The sequence below is a fragment of the Centropristis striata genome, chromosome 20 (assembly GCF_030273125.1).
Source record: "Centropristis striata isolate RG_2023a ecotype Rhode Island chromosome 20, C.striata_1.0, whole genome shotgun sequence".
Taxonomy (NCBI): Eukaryota; Metazoa; Chordata; class Actinopteri; order Perciformes; family Serranidae; genus Centropristis; species Centropristis striata.
In genome coordinates, this window is record NC_081536.1 from 30,667,230 (window position 1) to 30,686,536 (window position 19,307).

The 19,307-nt window shown below is 36.2% G+C and overlaps 1 protein-coding gene across 3 annotated transcripts; it reads left to right on the plus strand.

The window, feature by feature from the left end:
* The first annotated feature begins 3,452 nt into the window (after positions 1–3,452).
* LOC131993943 (cationic amino acid transporter 2-like) lies at positions 3,453–18,394 on the plus strand. 3 transcript variants are annotated; one of them, XM_059360021.1, is made up of 12 exons: positions 3,455–3,610; positions 5,526–5,911; positions 7,089–7,244; positions 7,900–8,065; positions 9,701–9,837; positions 9,995–10,217; positions 11,380–11,516; positions 12,440–12,542; positions 12,693–12,817; positions 12,988–13,154; positions 14,514–14,622; positions 15,849–16,325. In XM_059360021.1, the coding sequence occupies exons 1-12, from the start codon at positions 3,600–3,602 to the stop codon at positions 15,956–15,958; spliced, it is 1,830 nt and encodes a 609-aa protein (XP_059216004.1). In that variant the 5' UTR covers positions 3,455–3,599; the 3' UTR covers positions 15,959–16,325. The 3 variants fall into 3 exon arrangements, 1 of the variants encoding a protein (XP_059216004.1); XR_009396367.1 differs by lacking the exons at positions 14,514–14,622; positions 15,849–16,325 and adding an exon at positions 18,365–18,394 and having other exon boundaries at positions 3,453–3,610; positions 13,046–13,154; XR_009396366.1 differs by lacking the exon at positions 15,849–16,325 and having other exon boundaries at positions 3,453–3,610; positions 13,046–13,154.
* The last annotated feature ends 913 nt before the right edge of the window (positions 18,395–19,307 follow it).

The window sequence follows — 19,307 nt, forward strand, 5'->3', positions numbered from 1 at the left end:
TTCCTACATAAAACAATCACATGACAAACCACAGAAAAGGGAAAAAAATAAACAAATAGCACAGCAAGCAGACAAGGAATACTTTAAAAAGTACTCTTACTCTTAAATACTCTTTAAAAAAACTCCTGAAGACGCAGCTCTTCAGAGAGCATCTTCTCTCCTAGCACCGCACGATAATTCTACCCCTCAAAGAATTGTCACTAGCACTTATTGATGCACTGATAGCTCTTATTGCACTATACCTTGATTGTTTGTTGGTATTCTTCCTGTAAGTCGCTTTGAATAAAATCGTCTGCTAAATGACTAAATGTAAATGGAATACACCAAAAAATAATAATGAATTTTTTTTAAAAATAAAATAAAATAAAATAAAATGAAATAAAAAAATACAAATACAAATTAAAATAATAAAATAAAATAAATAAAATGAATTTAAAAAAATTAAAAAAATTTAAAAATAAGAAAATAAAAATAATAAAATAAAATAAAATGAAAAATTGTCAGTTACCACTGTGTTACATACACATAAACGTCTTTCATTTACATTTAGTCATTTAGCAGAGGCTTTTATCCAAAGCGACTTACAGGAAGAATAAAAGCAAACAATCAAGGTATAGTGCAATAAGAGCTATTGGTGCATCAATAAGTGCTAGTGACAATTCTTTAAGGAGTAGAATTATCGTGTGTACATTTACATTTATCTTTCATTTACTGTCAGTCATTCAGTCATTTGTACAGATATATAAGGCCGTATAGTTTACATGGTGAAAAAGAAATAGAGAGAAAAAAGACCAGGGGAGTGAAGACTAACCTTTGTGCATATTAATTAAGCAGGCGGAATAATTAATAGCAAGGCACCCCTCACACACCCCAGAGCCAGAAGAAGAAGAAGAAGTGTAAATGACATCACTCTCTGCCTCGTGAGCTTTAAGGACACAGATCGCTCTCTCTATCTTCTCCATCTTCTGTGATTTCAAACAGAATTCCTTCCTTTTCATTGGAAGAGGGATTATGTCATCGATTGAGATGTTAGAGCAGAGAGAGGTTTGCAGACGCAGCCGTGCATTTATTCTCAATGCTACTGCTGCCCTCTTGTGATATGATGTGAATATTACAGGTGAGAGGATTCTTGCATCATTTATACATTCATTCTTTATCCTTAACCCTCTGGAGTCTCCAAAAGCTCCAAATCCAGACTTCTTCATGACATCCAGACTAGACAACAAAGCAGCGTGGAGCCCTACTGTAAATTTACCTCTAAAGTTCTGGCTGTAAACTCCATGAGGCCAGTTTCAGTTTGATGATGATATACCAAGTAAAACTGGAGACAAGCTCAAATAGATTTAGTATAAAATGATAGAACTGGATGGAACCCTCTTATATGTTAGATTTGACACCTTTGTTCACATTTGCAACATTTCAAATTCTTTATTGAGCATGATAGTGTTTTGAAAGGGAAAAAAAGATTCAAAATCACATTTTATGTTGGACTAAAGGACTAAAAAAGACACAAAATGACTAAAAAAGACACAAAATGACAAAAAAAAAGACACAAAATGACAAAAAAAAATACACAAAATGACAAAAAAAAAGACACTAAATGACTAAAAAAGACACTAAATGACAAAAAAAGACAAAAAAAGGACAAAAAAAAGGACAAAATGACCAAAATTACTAAAAAAAAAAGGACACAAAATTACTAACAAAAGACACAAAATGACCACATTTATGTTGGTTTTTCTTTGTTTCTTTTTGGTTCAAAATGTTGATCCAGTAAGTCAGAATAAAAAAGAACAACTATTATCAGGTCATATAGGTGAAAAAATATACCAACATGGCATTTAAACATTTTTAAGTGGTGTATACAGGCAGGATGAAGAGGATTCAGATCTCCTATGGACAGTTTAGAGTCACCAATTAAACCTAAGCTGCATGTTTTTGGACTGTGGGAGGAAGCTTTAACCCATATTCATAATTAGTGTGATCCATTCTTTATTTTTATTCTTTTGCAATTTTATTTACTTCTAAACTCTTTGCAGTATAATCTTTGTTTAAATATCACAGTGTACCTGCAGGATATATGTACTTGTCTTAACATGTTGTGCTGATTTTATATAGAGTGTAAAACATTTTATTGGCAGTCTATTCTGTCCTACACAGCTTAACTGCAGTAACATTTTCGGCAGAAATTGAGTTATAAAAATAAATAAAAATTAACTCCTTGATGTCTGTTTTATCTTGTGACAAAGATTTAGATTTTAATTTCGCTTTATTTCAGAGGAATAATGATATAAAAATTGCAGTAACTGCAAAATCCAACTCAAAACCAAAGCAGGCCGCTGTAAGTTCACTTACCATGGTCTTATATGGATATATATATATAGGAATTTAAACATATAACCAAAGCAGGAGGCAGTAAATTCACTTAACATGGTCTTCTTTGACTGTGATACAGTGTAGTGTTGTATTTCTTCATTGTGTTGAATAGTGAAGACAAGAATAATAGAAATTATAAGTTCATTTGACAGGGGGATTATTATCAAGATAGTGATTAAGTAAACAAGTGAGATAAAATTATATTAAGACAAAAATACAACATTACTTTATAAATGTAAAAGCTGAGAGAAGACAACATTATAGTTACTGCACTCTGTTTTTGCATTAATATTAGAACCTTTTACAGCAAAACCAGAGTGCAGTAAATACATTTTTTGGGGGTCAAAAGTCAAATAAATCATGATTTTTTAGTGAAAAAAAACATTTTTCTCAGTTTTATCCTTTGCGTAGTTGCTTTAATTAGGCTTTGTAGGGCCTTGTGGAACCAATGGTCATGGTTTCAAGATGTTCTACTACTTTGAGATGTTCACATATTTGCCTCAAAGGGATTTACTGTTTCCAGGGTGCTCTAAACTAACATTAAAACATGATATTTCTGCAGTGATGTCGTCTTTGATTTGTGAATGTGCACAGCATCTTGAAGCGCCCACAGCCCCATCTAGTGGCCTTTTAGTAAAACACCACTTACAACTTATTTACTGTTTATATGCCCACACAGTCATGTAATCTCTACATCAGGATAATGATGATTTACAATGTCAAACACAGAGCTGAGGTGAAGGAAAACCAACACTGAGCAGTCACCTGCATCAGAGGACATTAAAATATCTTCTGAAACTCTCAAGAGAGGTTTCAGTAGACTGTTGTTTCCGAAAACCTGAATTTTTAAATATTGTGCCTCTTCAATGCGTTAATTGATAGGTCTAAAAGTGTAGGGAAGTGCAAAAATTCATGCCTCAAGCTGTAACACAGCCAAAATGATCAACAAATGAAAAAAAAAGAGAAATGTACAAAAATTCCAGAGGAGGGAACAAGAGTTAAAGGCAACAGGATGAATCTTTAACTGCATGTTAAACTGCAGTGACTCCTCCTCAGTGACTGATTGTCTCAACTGATTTCAGGTGTGGAGCTTCACGGTGCAGCAGAGCTGGAGACAGTCTGGTCGACTATCTGGAGGAGAAAGGAGCTCGTACTCCTCATACAGCAGCAGGAAACAAGCTGCTTGTCCCAGTGATAACAGCAGTCTGAACACAGCGTTGGAAATGACTAGCAGGTAATGTTTTTGGTCAATAGTACACAGAGGCTTTGGGTCTTAAAGATTGCATTTTATGCACAAAAAAAAAAAAAAATGCACTTTTGACACTGCACAAAAAAATAATAATAATGTAACAAAATCAGTGTTGCTGCTGTATTGAAGTAAATCTGTGTCATTGGAGTTTGAAATAAAAAAGACGTTGAATTTCTAGCACTGAATATTTATGCATTGAAATTATGTATCTGAATGTTTTTCAACGTTAAAAATTAAACCTAAGAAAATTAAACCGCAAAAAATTTAACTGCAAAAAATTAAACTGCAAAAAATTAAACTGAAAAAAAAAGAAACCTAAAAAAATTACACTGCAAAAAAATAAACTGCAAGAAATTAAACTGCAAAAAATCAAACTGCAAAAAAAGAAACCTAAAAAAATTAAACTGCAAAAAATTAAACTGCAAAAAATTAAACTACAAAAAAAGAAACCGCAAAAAAATACACTGCAAAAAAATAAACTGCAAGAAATTATACTGCAAAAAATTAAACTGCAAAAGATTCAACTGCAAAAAATTCAACTGAAACATCCGGGGACCGAAGGAGGAGCAATCGATTCCAGATTCAAGATTGGGTTTCGAGTTTAGCCATGTCCAACAATGGGGCTTCAGTGAGTGTTTGAACTCTTCTATATGCCATCAGTGTGGTTTGTTTCTGTAAGATTCAGCACTGAATAAACCGTGACCACTTTATAATGTGTATATGTCTGATATGGGTGTGTTTATAGTGTTTTATTTTTTACGAAACTATATAATATAACATCGCACTGAGAGTTTGAAAAAAACAATTAATGTACACATGTCAGCTGTCTATGACTGAAGGCATTCAAAACTTACTGAAGTAAAAGTACAAAAGTATCAGCATCAAAATGTACTTAAAGTATCAAAAGTAAAAGTATGCAGGATGGACCCACTCAGATTGTTTTATATATTCTAAATATATTATTAAATTATTCTTCCTGATGCATTCATGTGGGGGCCAAAAAATCCTCCCAATGTTACCTTTTATGGAGAGGCTAGAGTGGATGACATCATAGCTAGAGTGTAGAGGGAGAGAAAAATTGTCAAAAATAAATTTGAAAACTGCGGTCCAGGCCGCAAATTCCACTCTACAGAAATAATTTATACATAGAAACGTAGGAAAATTAGTCTTCTCACTCACACTAGTCTAAAGCTGTCAGAGTTATAGTTTGGGCGTAGGATGCACAGATGATCCACCAACACGCACCAACAGCCTCATAAACCGCCATGTTAACATGGAAAACATGCAAACAATCTGAGTGGGTCCATCCTGCATACTTTTACTTTTGATACTTTAAGTACATTTTGATGCTGATACTTTTGTACTTTTACTTACGTTTTGAATGCAGGACTTTTACCTGTAGTGGAGTCATTTAACAGTGTGGTATTAGTACTTTTACTGCAGTAAGGGATCTGAATACTTCTTCCACCACTGATTTTAACCCTCTGAAATCTTCGGCTATTATGTCCTTTTAAAAAGGCTTTCCTCAATACCTTTTTTACACTTATGTAATTCTTTCAATGTCTTTCTTTGGAACTTCCTTCCTGAACATTTATGTCAACCCCAGTCTGTGGACACTTTTAAAAATGGGCTTAAAACTTTTTTGTTCAGGGAGGCATTTTTAGCTTGTCCCTAGATGTTTTTATTATTGTCTCTGCACCTTAATCTCTTAATAATGTACTTTATTACCTGTGTCTTTTTTATCTACTGCTCATTTTAATGTGTCTGAGTTTTCTCCTAGTCTTTTGTTTATTTTGTTTCTGGTTTCTGTAGCACTTTGAGATTTCTTTATTAAAAGTGCTTTACAAATAAAATGTATTATTATTAATTATTTTGTTGTTTCATTGTGATTCTCCGGCAGCACTGCTGATGCCAGGATCAACTGTGCCAAAGTGTTGCGGTTCGTTCGGAGTCTGACCCGTAAGAAGCCTCTGGTACCGGACGACGAGGAGTCCACCTTCTGCCGATGCCTGACCACCTTGGACCTGGTGAGTCTGGGCGTGGGCAGCACACTGGGAGCCGGGGTCTACGTTCTGTCAGGAGAAGTGGCCAAGGAGGTGGCCGGCCCCAGCATCATCATCTCCTTCCTGGTGGCGGCCGTGGCTTCTGTTTTTGCCGGCTTGTGTTACGCTGAGTTTGGCGCCCGCGTCCCCAAAACAGGCTCCGCCTACCTCTACAGCTATGTGACTGTGGGAGAGGTGTGGGCGTTTGTGACCGGCTGGAACCTGCTGCAGTCTTACGTCATTGGTGAGTAAAAGGCAAAGTAAAGGTTTATTGTTGTTTATTGTTTTATTTGGATCGCCATTAGCTGCAGCCACGGTTTATAATAGTTTTGGATTTTTCATTAGTTTTAGTTTTAATTTTGTTGTCAATTTTTGTTTTCAAATTCAGTTAGTTTAACCCTTTATCAGGCAAAGAACTATATTTGGTAACTTCTGGTAATATTTCGAGAAAAAAGTCGCAGATTTACGAGAAAAAAGTGGGAAAAAAGCAACTTTTTTTCTCCCAGATATTTTTTGGAAAATGCTTAGTTTTAGTTTTGGTTTTATAAGTGTTAGTTTTTTTGTAATGGGGTATTTGTTGGGTGCCAGATTCAATAAGGTCACAATAAATGTTTTCTTTTATTTCTTTGTCTGATCCATCTCAGCTCCAATAAGTTTATTAAGTCATAAAACCAGATAGATAAAATAGATTTCATATCAACCAAAGAGGTTTACGTATGGAAAAAGTTGAAAAAGACGGAAACGAAGGACATTTTCATTATAATTTTAGTCAGTTTTAGTTAGATTTTGAAGTGTGCGTTGCAACATTTTCTTTGCAATATTTTGTGTTTACTGTTTTTTTGTGTGATTTTATCTGTTTTTTTTTTTACCAAAATGTTTTCATTTTGTGTTTTTGTGGTTTTTATGTGTGTTCTGTCTTTTATGGGGGGTTTTTTGTCATTTTTTTGGTGTGTTTTTGTGTGTTGGGTTTTTTGTTTAAAAAAAATAAAAACAACAACAACAAACAATTGTGTACTTTTTTTTACGTGTTTTTTGTATATTTTTTTGTGTGCGTTTGTGTATTTTTTGTCTTTCAAAATGTTGATCCAGTAAGTAAGATCCAAGGTTGTGCTGAAAAAATTGATACCAGCATGGTAATCATTATTTAAGTTGCATATACAGGCAGAATGAAAAAGAGTCAAAAACCAACAAAATAGCCCCAAACTCCAGAGGGTTAAGAAGTGTCTATTTGCAGTCATACGTTGTAAGTTAATATCATGTCACAGTTATTGTTGTGAGTTACAGACTTCTTAATGCTTTTTGTCAACATCTAAGTCATAACTGTGGCGGGAAACTGGTCTAAACGTTCTGATGAGCCCTTGATATGAAAGTGCCTGGAAAAGACAAATCTAAATGTCCTTAATGTTTTGTGTTCTTCTCAGGAACCTCCAGTGTAGCCAAAGCCTGGACTGGGACTTTCGATGATCTGATAGACAACATTATTGCCAAAACTCTGGGGAAACACACGCCGATGGACTCCCCTGGCCTGGCTCTGTACCCAGACTTCTTTGCTGCTGGGCTCATTATGCTGCTTGCTGGTATTTTAATCCTCTGGGGTCTATGATAAAGTGCCTTTTTTCAAAGCGCCGTAACAAAAAACGAGGTCACGTGGAACGCTGCTGTAAACTTGACTCCAAATCACAGACTTGAAACTTTCTCCAGTTTTTTAATTGACATTCCGAGGACATGTAAAACCAAAGATATGATACTTTAATTTGATAGTACAAAAATATTTATTCAAGTGTAAAAGTAGGAAGGGACGAGGCAGGCGTGGCATTTTGTAAAAATGGAAAAAAGGGGTCTAATTTTATTATATTTGAATTTTACCTTTTATATGTTCATATTTGCAACCTATGTTTTAAATTTTTTTTTTTAGGTACAAAACAGTTAACTGAGCATGTTTGTAGTTTTTATTGTCATAAATAGTATAATTTTATTTCAGATTTTAATGATTTTTGTGTACTTTTGGCCTCAATACGTTAATGAAGTGGGTTAAAGTGAAAAAATAATAGTCAGATCATGTTGAAGTTGTGCTGAGAAAATACTAAATACCAAACATGGGTATAGTAAATATTATGTGTTATATAAAGGGCAAATAGGCTCAGACCCCAGAGGGTTAATGTGAAAGTAAAGAACAGAAAATGCCGCATATTCTGCAAGTTAGAATTTTAAACTTTTTTTTTCTAATTTCAGGGATCCTTGCATATGGTGTGAAGGAGTCAGCGGTCCTGAACAAAGTTTTTACTGCAGTGAATATATCTGTATTGGTTTTTATCATCATCACTGGTTTTATAAAAGGAGACATCAGCAACTGGCGCATCAGTCAGGAGACTCTTTCTAATGCAACTCAATACGTGCAGTAAGATTTCTCCTTATACACTTCTTTGGATTTCAAATTATTTTATGTAATTCAGCTCACCAAATATACATAAACTTAATGCATCAACTTACAAATGTTAAATGTAATGCAGTAAGGCTCTTGGGCATTCTGTATTCTTTTTTAAAATATGTGTTCTTCTGTATTTAGGAGGTGCACCTGAATGCACCACGAAGTCCATCTTCACCCACCGTACACTGTGGCTGCAGTTCTAAATGGTGGACAGAAATCCAATTCGGCCAAAAACAAAAGAAAGTAACTTCATGGCAGCTGGCATCCACTAAATGCCACCATGTCGCTGCAAAATGTATTGTTGACTAAAAATAGATAGTTGACTAGACACATCAATTAAAAATTAGTCAAATGTGACTAAAACAAGGAAGCCCTTTCGCTTAAATACTAAGACCTCATCAAAAATACAGTGTTTTACAGGGGTTTTTTTGCATTCATTCTTTGTAATATCCCTTGTTTATCACAATAGCCCTACCTTTAAGTTTCAAAAGACTAGTTCCCATTGAGTTTTAATGCTTTATGGGGCACAAATATTGTTCAGCAGTGTGCAAACACTGCTAATTGGAAACAGTTTATGCATGACTAGAGACTATTAGGTCAAATCAGAAAAATGTGTTGATGTAAGAAGAGTGACCCTGTTCTCAGTGCTTCAAAAATGTTCTGAGCGGGTTGTTCCCGGTGGTACACCTGGTAGAGCGAATACCACAGAGGCTCAGTCCTCGTCAGCAGGCGGCCCGGGTTCGAATTCTGCTCAGAGCCCTTTCCTGCATGTTTTCCCCTCTATCTACCCCAGGGGTCTCAAAGTGACATATCAGTATCAAAATGAACGAAAAAAAGACACAAAGATGACAGAAAAAAACCCAATTTTTTTTTTTTTTTTTTTTAAAAAGACCAAGAAATACACAAAAAGACCAAAAAAACAAACAAGGAATTACCAAAAAAAGACACCAACTTATTAAAAAAAGACACAAAACGACCCAAAAAAGACACAAAATGACCCAAAAAAGACACAATACTAAAAAAAAAAAAAAACCCCACACAATTATTTAAAAAAGACACAGAATTACCATAAGGCATAAAATTACAAAAGAAATACACAAAATTACAAAAGAAATACACAAAATTACAAAAGAAATACACAAAATTACAAAAGAAATACACAGAATGACCAAAAAAATGCACAAAATGACCAAAAAAATACACAGAATTACCAAAAAAGACACAATTATTAAAAGACACAAAATGACCAAAAAAAGACACAAAATACTAAAGACACAAAATTATTTAAAAAAAAAAAAAAAAGTAATTAAAGGGACCTTGCAAGTGCCATTCATATAAAACTCACATTAAATTTTCATATCAAGGTGGGGGCCACAAAATATCATCACGAGGGCCGAAATTGGGCCGCGAGTTTGAGACCCATGCTCGCCCCCTTTCAATCTGAACATCTCTATTTTCAACAAAAGCTATAAAAATGGCAAAAAATATATCTTTTAAAAAAAAATGCTCTGAGCTGCTGCCTTGTAAATGTGGAACAACATGAAAATTTGCACAACAATTTGAAGAAAGTAATTGGTGAAAGATTTGTTTCTTTCTTTTGTTCAGGAACGTTACGTCAGCACAAAATGAAACGGTTGACTTTGGTGTTGGGGGCTTCTTCCCCTTCGGCATTGACGGCACATTGGCGGGAGCAGCAACCTGTTTCTACGGCTTTGTTGGTTTTGACTGCATTGCCACAACAGGTACTGTTGAGCATGTTGTGTATGTGTGAAGCACATTTTGTTGAATTTGGATGAGTAGTCGCAGGACATGCACTACTGCTTTGTACCAAAGTCTTTCAAATATATCACCAAATATTTCATATCTGCAGTATTGCTCTAGGTTGGTTTGTTCTTTCAGGGGAGGAGGTGCAGAACCCACAGAAGGCTATCCCTCTTGGGATCGTGGCGTCCCTGTTCATCTGCTTCTTGGCCTACTTTGGTGTGTCGGCTGCTCTGACTCTGATGATGCCCTACTATCTGCTGGACAGCCACAGCCCTCTGCCTGTGGCTTTTGAATACGTTGGCTGGGAGCCCGCCAAGTACGTCGTGGCTGTAGGATCCCTCTGTGCTCTCTCAACAAGGTTCGTAGTCCCAGGGCCGGCTCTAGCCCATTTGGTGCCCTAGGCCAGTGATTCCCAACCGGGGGGGCCTGACGATTATTAATTATAATAATAATAACTATGTATGTAACTAACCACTTTTTGGTTTTGTGAAATGCTGTTTCTCGTTTTGTCCACAAGAGGGCAGCTTGTGTTTGTTTTATGGGTTAAATCCTAAAAAGTCCTTAAGTGTGTTTAAAATACATTCTAACATGATTTGGGTATAAAAATATCATTCATGATTTAAGTTTATGGTAAAAATGTAATTCATCTGTTTTTATGCGCCTATTCGTTTTTAGCTAATGTTAGTAATGAGCTTTTGTTTTGAAGGATCGCTAAATCTCTTCCTACTTCCTGGCGGTATTGTGTCTTGCGGTAAAACCAAGCAATTGCAGCGGTACGAGCTGACAGTAAAGGCAGTAAAAGCTAAAGTAAATAAAGGAAACAAAAGGAAAATAAAGCCGTGACGGTAACACAAGAATAAAACGGCGAAGGCTGACTATAATAGCAATAACAGCTCCCCCGAGGAGGCACAAGGTAGACTGTTTAGTGTTTATGGTCATATTTATTTTTGTGTTGGAAAGCTATGCTAAGCTAACTTTGCGTACCTGCTGTTGTTGTGTATTGCCTTGTGTATACAGTAGTGTGAACGGAATGTAACTGTATTTTCTTTATTTACTGTAATACAGTTCTCACGTTGGTTTCACCTTGATTTACAGACTTAATAAGGAACTTGTATGGAAATAAACATTGTGAAAACCATCAGTCGGGTCCACCATCTTTCGGAGGGTATGCTACAAATAATAATAATACATTCGATTTTTATAGCACTTTTAAAAGGTACTCAAAGACGCTTAACATAACAGAATCGAGACTCACACAAACACAAAATGCAGAGAGAACAAAAACTAAACAGAGATGAGAGATTATGAGTTCAGGTGTTGTAAGCTATTTTGAAAAGTTGGGTTCTGAGTTGATTTGTTACGTTGGATAAATCATTTTCAGATTGGTCGTCAAGTCATGATTCATAAATCTGCTGATTCCTTGACACAAATGTAATGCATATTGAATTCTATGTCCCACCTGGTTGGTGCCGGCCAGCTTTCCTTCACTCTATTGAAATGGTGGTGTTGTTTTCCCACAGTCTCCTGGGAGTAATGTTTCCGATGCCACGCGTGCTCTTTGCCATGGCGAGAGACGGCCTGCTCTTCAAGCCTCTTCGCTACATCAGCTCCAGGCAGAGTCCCGTCGTCGCCACACTGTCTTCAGGAGCCGTGGCCGGTAGGGTCACAGATCTCCATAACCCTCTGGCTCCAAATTAGATCTACATAGGAGTTTTAGCTTAGTGCTTCTAGGAATTTTGTTCATACTGAAACCATTCTGCACCTCATGATCAAGGCCTGATTAACCATATGGGCAACTGGGTAATTGCCCAGGGGCCCAAGACCTCTAAAGGGCCCAGGGCCGTGTGGACACGAGCAAAATACCTGGTTATCTCTCACTTATATGTTAAACTGTCCATCGGAGCCGTTGCTCAAAAATGAATTTTGAGGTGACGGTGATTTCTGTTTAAAAGGAGCTGAGGACTAAAATGCTACTTAATTCTAGATTATTGATTTTTTTTTTTTTTTTTTTTTTGTGTTTGTGTCTTGTCTTCCTCTGTGGCGGCTCTATCAATTCAATACATTTGTGCTGCTGGGAATAAGTGTTGTTAAATAGATATTGGATGCTTTGAATGTGGTTGCTTACTTATTTTTTTTGTGAAAATTGAGGACACTTCCTTCCCGATCTTTTTCTATCTTTTTGTACGGTGTCCTTGAGTGCCAAGAAAGGCGCCTTCCAAATAAAATGTATTATTATTATTATCATTATTATTATTTTCCATGTAGTGGGTCAGTTTTGCCAGATTATACTGATGCTGACGTGTTTTGTTTGGACATCGTGGTGCATTTATAGTTCTAATGAGTATATTGACTGTATATTACTGTAATTTATTCTATATTTTGCCAGATTATGGTGATTCTGGGGTCGTGATGATGGGGCCCTTGAATATTGTTGCCCACGGTACAGCAAAGTGTTAATCTGGCCCTGCTCATGATTCCTCCAATATCCCTTACATTAACGAACTCTGCTATAAGACACTTTTTAATCAACCCACAGTCTTTTTGTTTGGTCAGTAATTGTATTATTTGGTTTCTTTTCAGCGTTCATGGTCCTGCTATTTGACTTAAAGGCCTTGGTTGACATGAGTTCAATCGGGATCATCTTCGCCTACTCTCTTGTTGCAGTGTGTGTTCTCATATTAAGGTATGTGCACTTGGAGGAAATAGATTTACAAAGAAAAAGCCAGTACTTATTAAGAGTTTAGGCTTGGAGTAATAATTTATTCCATCATCTTGAGTTATCAGAAACATCTACCACTGCTTGTATTAACACGTTGCTTTATTTTCCTCCTAGGTACAAGGAAGAGACAGGTTTCATCCACAGACCGGAGCTGTTTAGTGTAATAGGGCTGTTCAAGCCTCCATCTCGACCCACCCGCCGCACCTCTAAAAATGTCAACATACTCACAATCATAATTTGTAAGTAATCGCTCATTGTTTCCTGCATTCTACTTCCAACATGCCACCAGTGCCATTTAGAGTTTCAGGAAGAGAACTCTACAAAACCGTTTTTTACCCGTTTGAAATCTGGCTGTTAAAGCAAATTCCAAATGTTAAGGTTTTTCCCTGACGCTCTGATTCCTCCCCAGTGGTCCTGGTGATCGTTTTATGCGTGCTGTTGTCCGAGGGTATGCATTCCCTCCGCAGGCGAGAGTGGTGGAGTTGTCTGCTCGTCTCTGTCCTCACCCTGACACTGCTCCTCGCTGTTTTTATCATCTGGAGGCAGCCACAGAACAGTGCTAAAGCTGCTTTCATGGTAAACTAGAGGGGGTGATGGTGGTGGGCAGGATTTTATGTATTCTGAGGATTTTCACCTTTAAAGTTCCCATGGGGATATCGTGTTAGAGGGGTCGGTTAGTGGGCGATACTCAGGGGCAGCTACAGGGCACAGAAAGTTTATGGCAAAGACGTGTGTGATCACTGAAGGGAAGTTAACCCAGGTCGAACCCACACAGAATGACCACGGCTTGAATAAAACAATTTATGTATTGAAAAAAATCTCCATTTTAACCTTCACTCCAGGCAGTGTAACGATGGCAAATTAGGGCCAAGTATGAAAAAAATAAAATTTCGACCCAGGGGAGGGGGGGAACATTTTGAGGGAAAAGTGGCAAATCTGTGAGAAAAGTGGCAAATCTATGAGAGAAAAGTGGAAAATCTATGAGAGAAAAGTGGCAAATCTGAGAGAAAAGTGGCAAATCTACGAGAGAAAAGTGGCAAATCTACGAGAGAAAAGTGGCAAATCTACGAGAGAAGAGTACCAGATTTATGGGGGAAAAAGTGATAAAAATAGGCTAGTGTTTTGTTTTTCTAGTAACTCCATCACCATAGAAGCTGCTGCATGCCGTGTACTCTGTCTGCAGGGAGAGACTTCATCAAATTATATTTTGCAAACGAATTTAGCAAAAAGGAAATACTGGTGGTTTTAGCCCAGAATCACCATATTTTCATAAGTATCCGGACTTTGAAGAGACATTGCCGTGAATTGGGCCTATTCAGAAGAAAACACCGCACTAATGTGGATGAGATGAGAGCTTCTCTGCATCAGGAACTACAACGCAATGGACAGATGAAGGATATTGCTGGTTATATCTATGCCACTTTTAATCTCATAAATCTGCTACTTAATCTCATAGTTTTGCCACTTTTAATCTCAAATCTGCAACTTTTTATCTTGTAGATTTGCCACATTTAATCTCGTAATCTCTTTAATCTCATTATCCTATATTGTGACTGTTTTTGTAATTGTTTTGGAGGCTTTGGAGCAATCTGGAACCAGAATTTCCTTCGGGATTAATAAAGTTTAATCGTATCTTATAAATATGCAGGTTTTTTTCTTGTCGATTTTCCACTTTTAATCTCATAAATTTGCTACTTTTTTCTCGAAATATTACCCCCCTCCCCGGGTCTGTATTTTTATTTTTTTATTTTATTTCATACGGCGTCATACAGTGTTGCTTCCTGTTGGATTAAAAAGAACGAAGGGTCTGTATAGGATTTCTTTTTATTAAGCCTAGTGGAAGATGAAACATAAAGATGGCAAATGAGCATAATTTCCAAAATGTCAAATTCATGCTTGAACATATGAACCATTTATGAGTTTATGCTTTTGTAGGTTCCCGGTCTACCTGTAATTCCAGTTTTAAGTGTCTTCATCAATACCTACCTGATGGTTCAGCTCGGAGGAGAAACTTGGATCAGTTATGCTGTTTGGATGGTTGTAGGTAAGTGCCCTGAAGAACCAGCATGGTGCGGAATGTTTTTATTATTTAACCCTTTGATGCACAACATGGGTCAAAAAGTACATTTCTCATGTTATTTGATGCTGGCTGTGTGTTTCTTTGCTCTTTCTTTTTAAATCAATTTGTTTTATGATTGAATAGTCCAAGTATTATTTGAATATCTTTATTACAACAGATCATTATATCCATTTTTCCTGTGAAGAAAAATATTTTTTGTATTACACACATGGGTCAAAAATGACCCATTCATCCTAATACTATAATAATAGTTTGTACTGTAGTTATACTGAATACATGGACTAATAAATGATAAAATGCCTTAATTTCTATGTATAATAGAGACACTCAGCCAGGCATGAAATAACATTGAAAATGGATACGGGTCATTTTTGACCCGTGTTGTGCATTAGAAGCGTAGTGATACAAAAAGGGTTTTTATTCAAAAAGTAAGAAATGAAAACACAAAAATTAGGATGTTTGATGATCAAAAAAATTTGATTGAGGAAATCCTGGAATATTAAATGATGAAATTAATTTTTTTGCAAAGATATAGAAAAATAAAAAACTCAGTCGGGTCACTTTAGACCAGCAGTTCCCAAACTTTTTTAGCTGCGCACCCCCTTCTATGTCCAAACCGGGTTGATGCACCCCCACACCTTCAAAAAAACAAAAAATGCAATAAGCTTTTTTATCGCCATATTAAAGGCGGCATGTTTAATCATGTTCAAATGACCAGAACACACATATAATAAAATAATCACAATCACAACAATGCGATCTCACATTTGAATTCATCTGAAACACCGTTTCAAAATAATGCAACAAAGGCAGAAAGCAGATGCGTTCGGGTAAATGTTATATTTTGAGCCACATTGAACAAAAATTGCAGCAAATTTAAATGAGCGTGGACCTAACACAACCCGTCATCATAACACGAGTTGGAAAAATGGAATTATTTACACGTCTTTGTTGTGTGGGGAAAAAAATGTAATTGTGTAATTATCAGACCGCCATTACATTTTTCAACTCGCGCACCCCCTAGCAGCAGCCCGTGCACCCCTGGGGGTCCACGCACCACACTTTGGGAACCCCTGCTTTAGACCCATGTTGTGCATCAAAGGGTTAATGTCTGGCATCATTTGTAGATCTAACTATACAAAGGTGTCATTTTAAATTGAAACTGAAAAGTCTCACCACTCTTTTCACAGGCCTGATCATCTACTTCAGCTATGGGGTTCGTCATAGTGTCCAGAAACAAAGGCTCCGGGAGGCTCGCGCCCAACTCAACATTGTTAATGTGAACAATGTTGCTGGTTGATGTTTTGTATTAAATTGTGTGAGGTGTTGCATGGAATAAGTTAGCCATGAAATATGGTTCAACTCATCAAGGAATTACCTTGAAACCCTTTTTTTAGTGTGATGTCTTAGCCAGACTAACTCATTTCTTAAAAATGCCTGTTTTAATGCTAACAAGTTGCTTTATTAAATGTATAAGTGTTGTCATATTATCCATTATGGCTCATCAGTCATTCAAGACTATGCAATCTTGGATATTGTTTGTGTTTGACACTGACTTTTAAAAAAATACTGCTATTAAAAAATGATCTATGTTGTGGAGGGTTTTAAGTCAGTAAGAATAAATGGTAATAAATTTGTTGAAAAAAATAAATTTCTTTAAGTCGATAGCTGTCTTGTTGTTTTTGGATTTTCAACAATATAATTTATTCTTTGGCATATTTTAGACTTAACAAAACAACTCTTTAGAAAAACAACTCAAACTATGACAGTGGACAGTTTTAATAATACTATTTATATGTCGAATTCATTTAGAATTTTACATTTCAATCAATTGATGTAAATAAAATTTCAGTCATATTGATGGTGTTTTTTCAAGTTACAAATCTACGAAAGATCGACTTTGACTGAGGAAGGCCATTTTTCTGACAACCTAATATGTGATTTGTAATTTTTTAAAATTGTAACTATGTATTTCAGCTGTAGTGGAATGAGTCTCTGATTATGGAGCGTTTTCTATTAATCATAATTTTAAATACGAAGAAACTGTGAATAATGTGAGATTTTGAAAGGCTTTTATTTTGAAATTATACAACAGAATGTCCGGAAATCCGCTGTGGGACACCCTGAGGATGGCCCAGGTCCACCTGAAGTGGGATGAGTCTCTGTCTTCTAAATGAGATTACAATTAAAAGAAACCGTCCATAATCAAATACTCTATTGTGTGAAATTTTGAGAGGCTTTTATTTTGAAATTACACATCAGAATGTCCTGAAATCAGCTGTGGGGAACCTTGAGGATAACCCCTGTCCACCTGAAGTGGGATGAGTCTCTGATTATGGACAGTTTGCTTTTAATCATAATTTGAAATGAGAAGAAACATAGCATATTATGAGATTTCAAAGTGCTTTAATTTTGAAATTATGAATCAGAATGTCCTGAAATCTGCTGTAGGACACACTGAGGAAGTGGAGTACGTCTCTGAAAATTTCAGATAATTATGTGAAAACTGTCCATAATCAAAGAGCTGTTTCTTTTTAATAAGTTGAATTAAAAAGAATGTATATGTATGGCATGCTGTATAGGAAATTATACTATGGAATGAATGCTTGAATATATGGATTAAAACTTGAGAATATATAAATAGAACCCTGAGAACCTATATTGATACTTGAGAATGTATATTAAATCCTGATAATATAAATAGAAACCTCAATATATATATGTTTTTCCTCCTTTTTATCTCTCTTTTTCTCACCCACACATTGCCTAATTCTCTTAATATTCAATTCTCCGTCTAATCTTTTGTTTTATCTATCCATACCATCACCCTGGCCTCAATCACAGCTCTGATCGATGCGGTGATTGCCAGGCTTCAGTTGTTACAGGGCGACTATACAGAGAGGATAATTTATGTAGCCAATCTAGTGTTCATTTGTCAAGCATCACTCATCATTTGTGAAGCCTGCAGGACACGCTGCTGCCAGCCTCCGAGGGCCTGACATATGTTGTTTTGTTGTTTTGATTGCAATTAAAGGATGTGTCTGGGTATTAAAGACGCAGTGAAACGTGACCACTGCAATATGGCCATACCTTAGTGTTAGTGGAGAGAGAAAAACAGGGAGGGGGAGCGAGTTTCCATGGCTGGGAGAAGGTTCGCAGAAATTTTGAAGATTCAAGATTGCACAAAGAACTAAATAGTATTGCGATTATGCATTTGCATTTAATAGTACAGTAACATAAGACTGTTTAAAGTCATACTGCTAGCTCTGTGAGGCTGTACTCACAATGGCAATGCTTTTATATGTGCTGATGGTAAGCCGGCATAATTTACCATCTTTGTAATTTTCTTGGCATATTGGGGCCAAGTATGAAAAAAATTAAATTAAATTTCAACCAAGGGGAGGGGGGTAATATTTTGAGAAAAAAGTGGCAAATCTACGTGTGAAAAAGTGGCAAATCTACGTGAAAAAAGTGGCAAATCTATGTGAAAAAAGTGGCAAATCTACGTGAAAAAAGTGGTAAATCTACATGTTAAAAGTGACAAATCTATGATTGCTTCTTGTCAAATTAAAAAAACTCAGGGTCTGTGTAGGATTTCTTTTTCTTAAGCCCAGTGGCAGATGAAACGGAAAGAAAGCATAATTTCCAAAATGTCAAACTAATGCTTGAACACATGAACTATTCATTAGTTTAATTGTGTTCGTAAGTTCCCTGTCTACCTGTAATTCCAGTTTTAAGTGTCTTGATAATTTACCATCTTTGTAATTGTAGTGTGTTAGCATGCTAACATTTGCTAATTGGCAATAAACAAATCAGACAGGCCCGTTTATCTGGGATTATCCTGGTTTCAGGCTGCATGCCTCAAGTCTTGACGAATCTATCTATAAAGCAAGAAGCGTCTGTGTGTGTGTGTGTGTGTGTGTGTGTGTGTGTGTGTCTAGACTGACCTAAAGCCTCTGTGGTTGCTTGCAAAAACTGAAGATAATTGTTGGCTTTAATATTGTACACAAATTGTGTTTCAAATTGATTAAAGTAAAATTGAATCCTTTTACAGGGACACTTCTGGTTGTGTTTGTGAGTCCAACAGCTGATGTCACTCAGTAACAACTGTAAAAATGAAGTCAGTAACACTGTGAAAAAGTTAACAACAGTCATGTTCACCATTAGTTGCAAAAAGAAGCTCACCATTGTAGTGCTTTCATGCACAACACTGATGTGTGGTATGAATAAAATGAGATGTAAACAATGGTAGTACATATGAAAACACACAAATTGCTTAGATGGGATGAGAAAGTGTCTTGCATGCAACAAAAATAAATCCATTTAGGTTTCATACTGCATACTACTATGAAAACGAATGTTTACTGCATGCTGCATGTGTCAGTAGTATACAGTAGGCAATTTAGAATAGAGCTGTAGCCTTAATGAAGAGTCTAAATAAGCATGTAGGTGTGTTTAGCCACTACAGAGAAGAATAACAGATACAGTAATTTGATGAGATTACTGATCAATAATGACACAACTGGCCCAGACACGACTGATCCACTCATTCTGTATGTTGAGACTTTGCTTCTCTGTGGCACACAAACACACAACAAGTACACACATCAACCCACAGTATCATATGAGGAGACATATAGGCCATAATT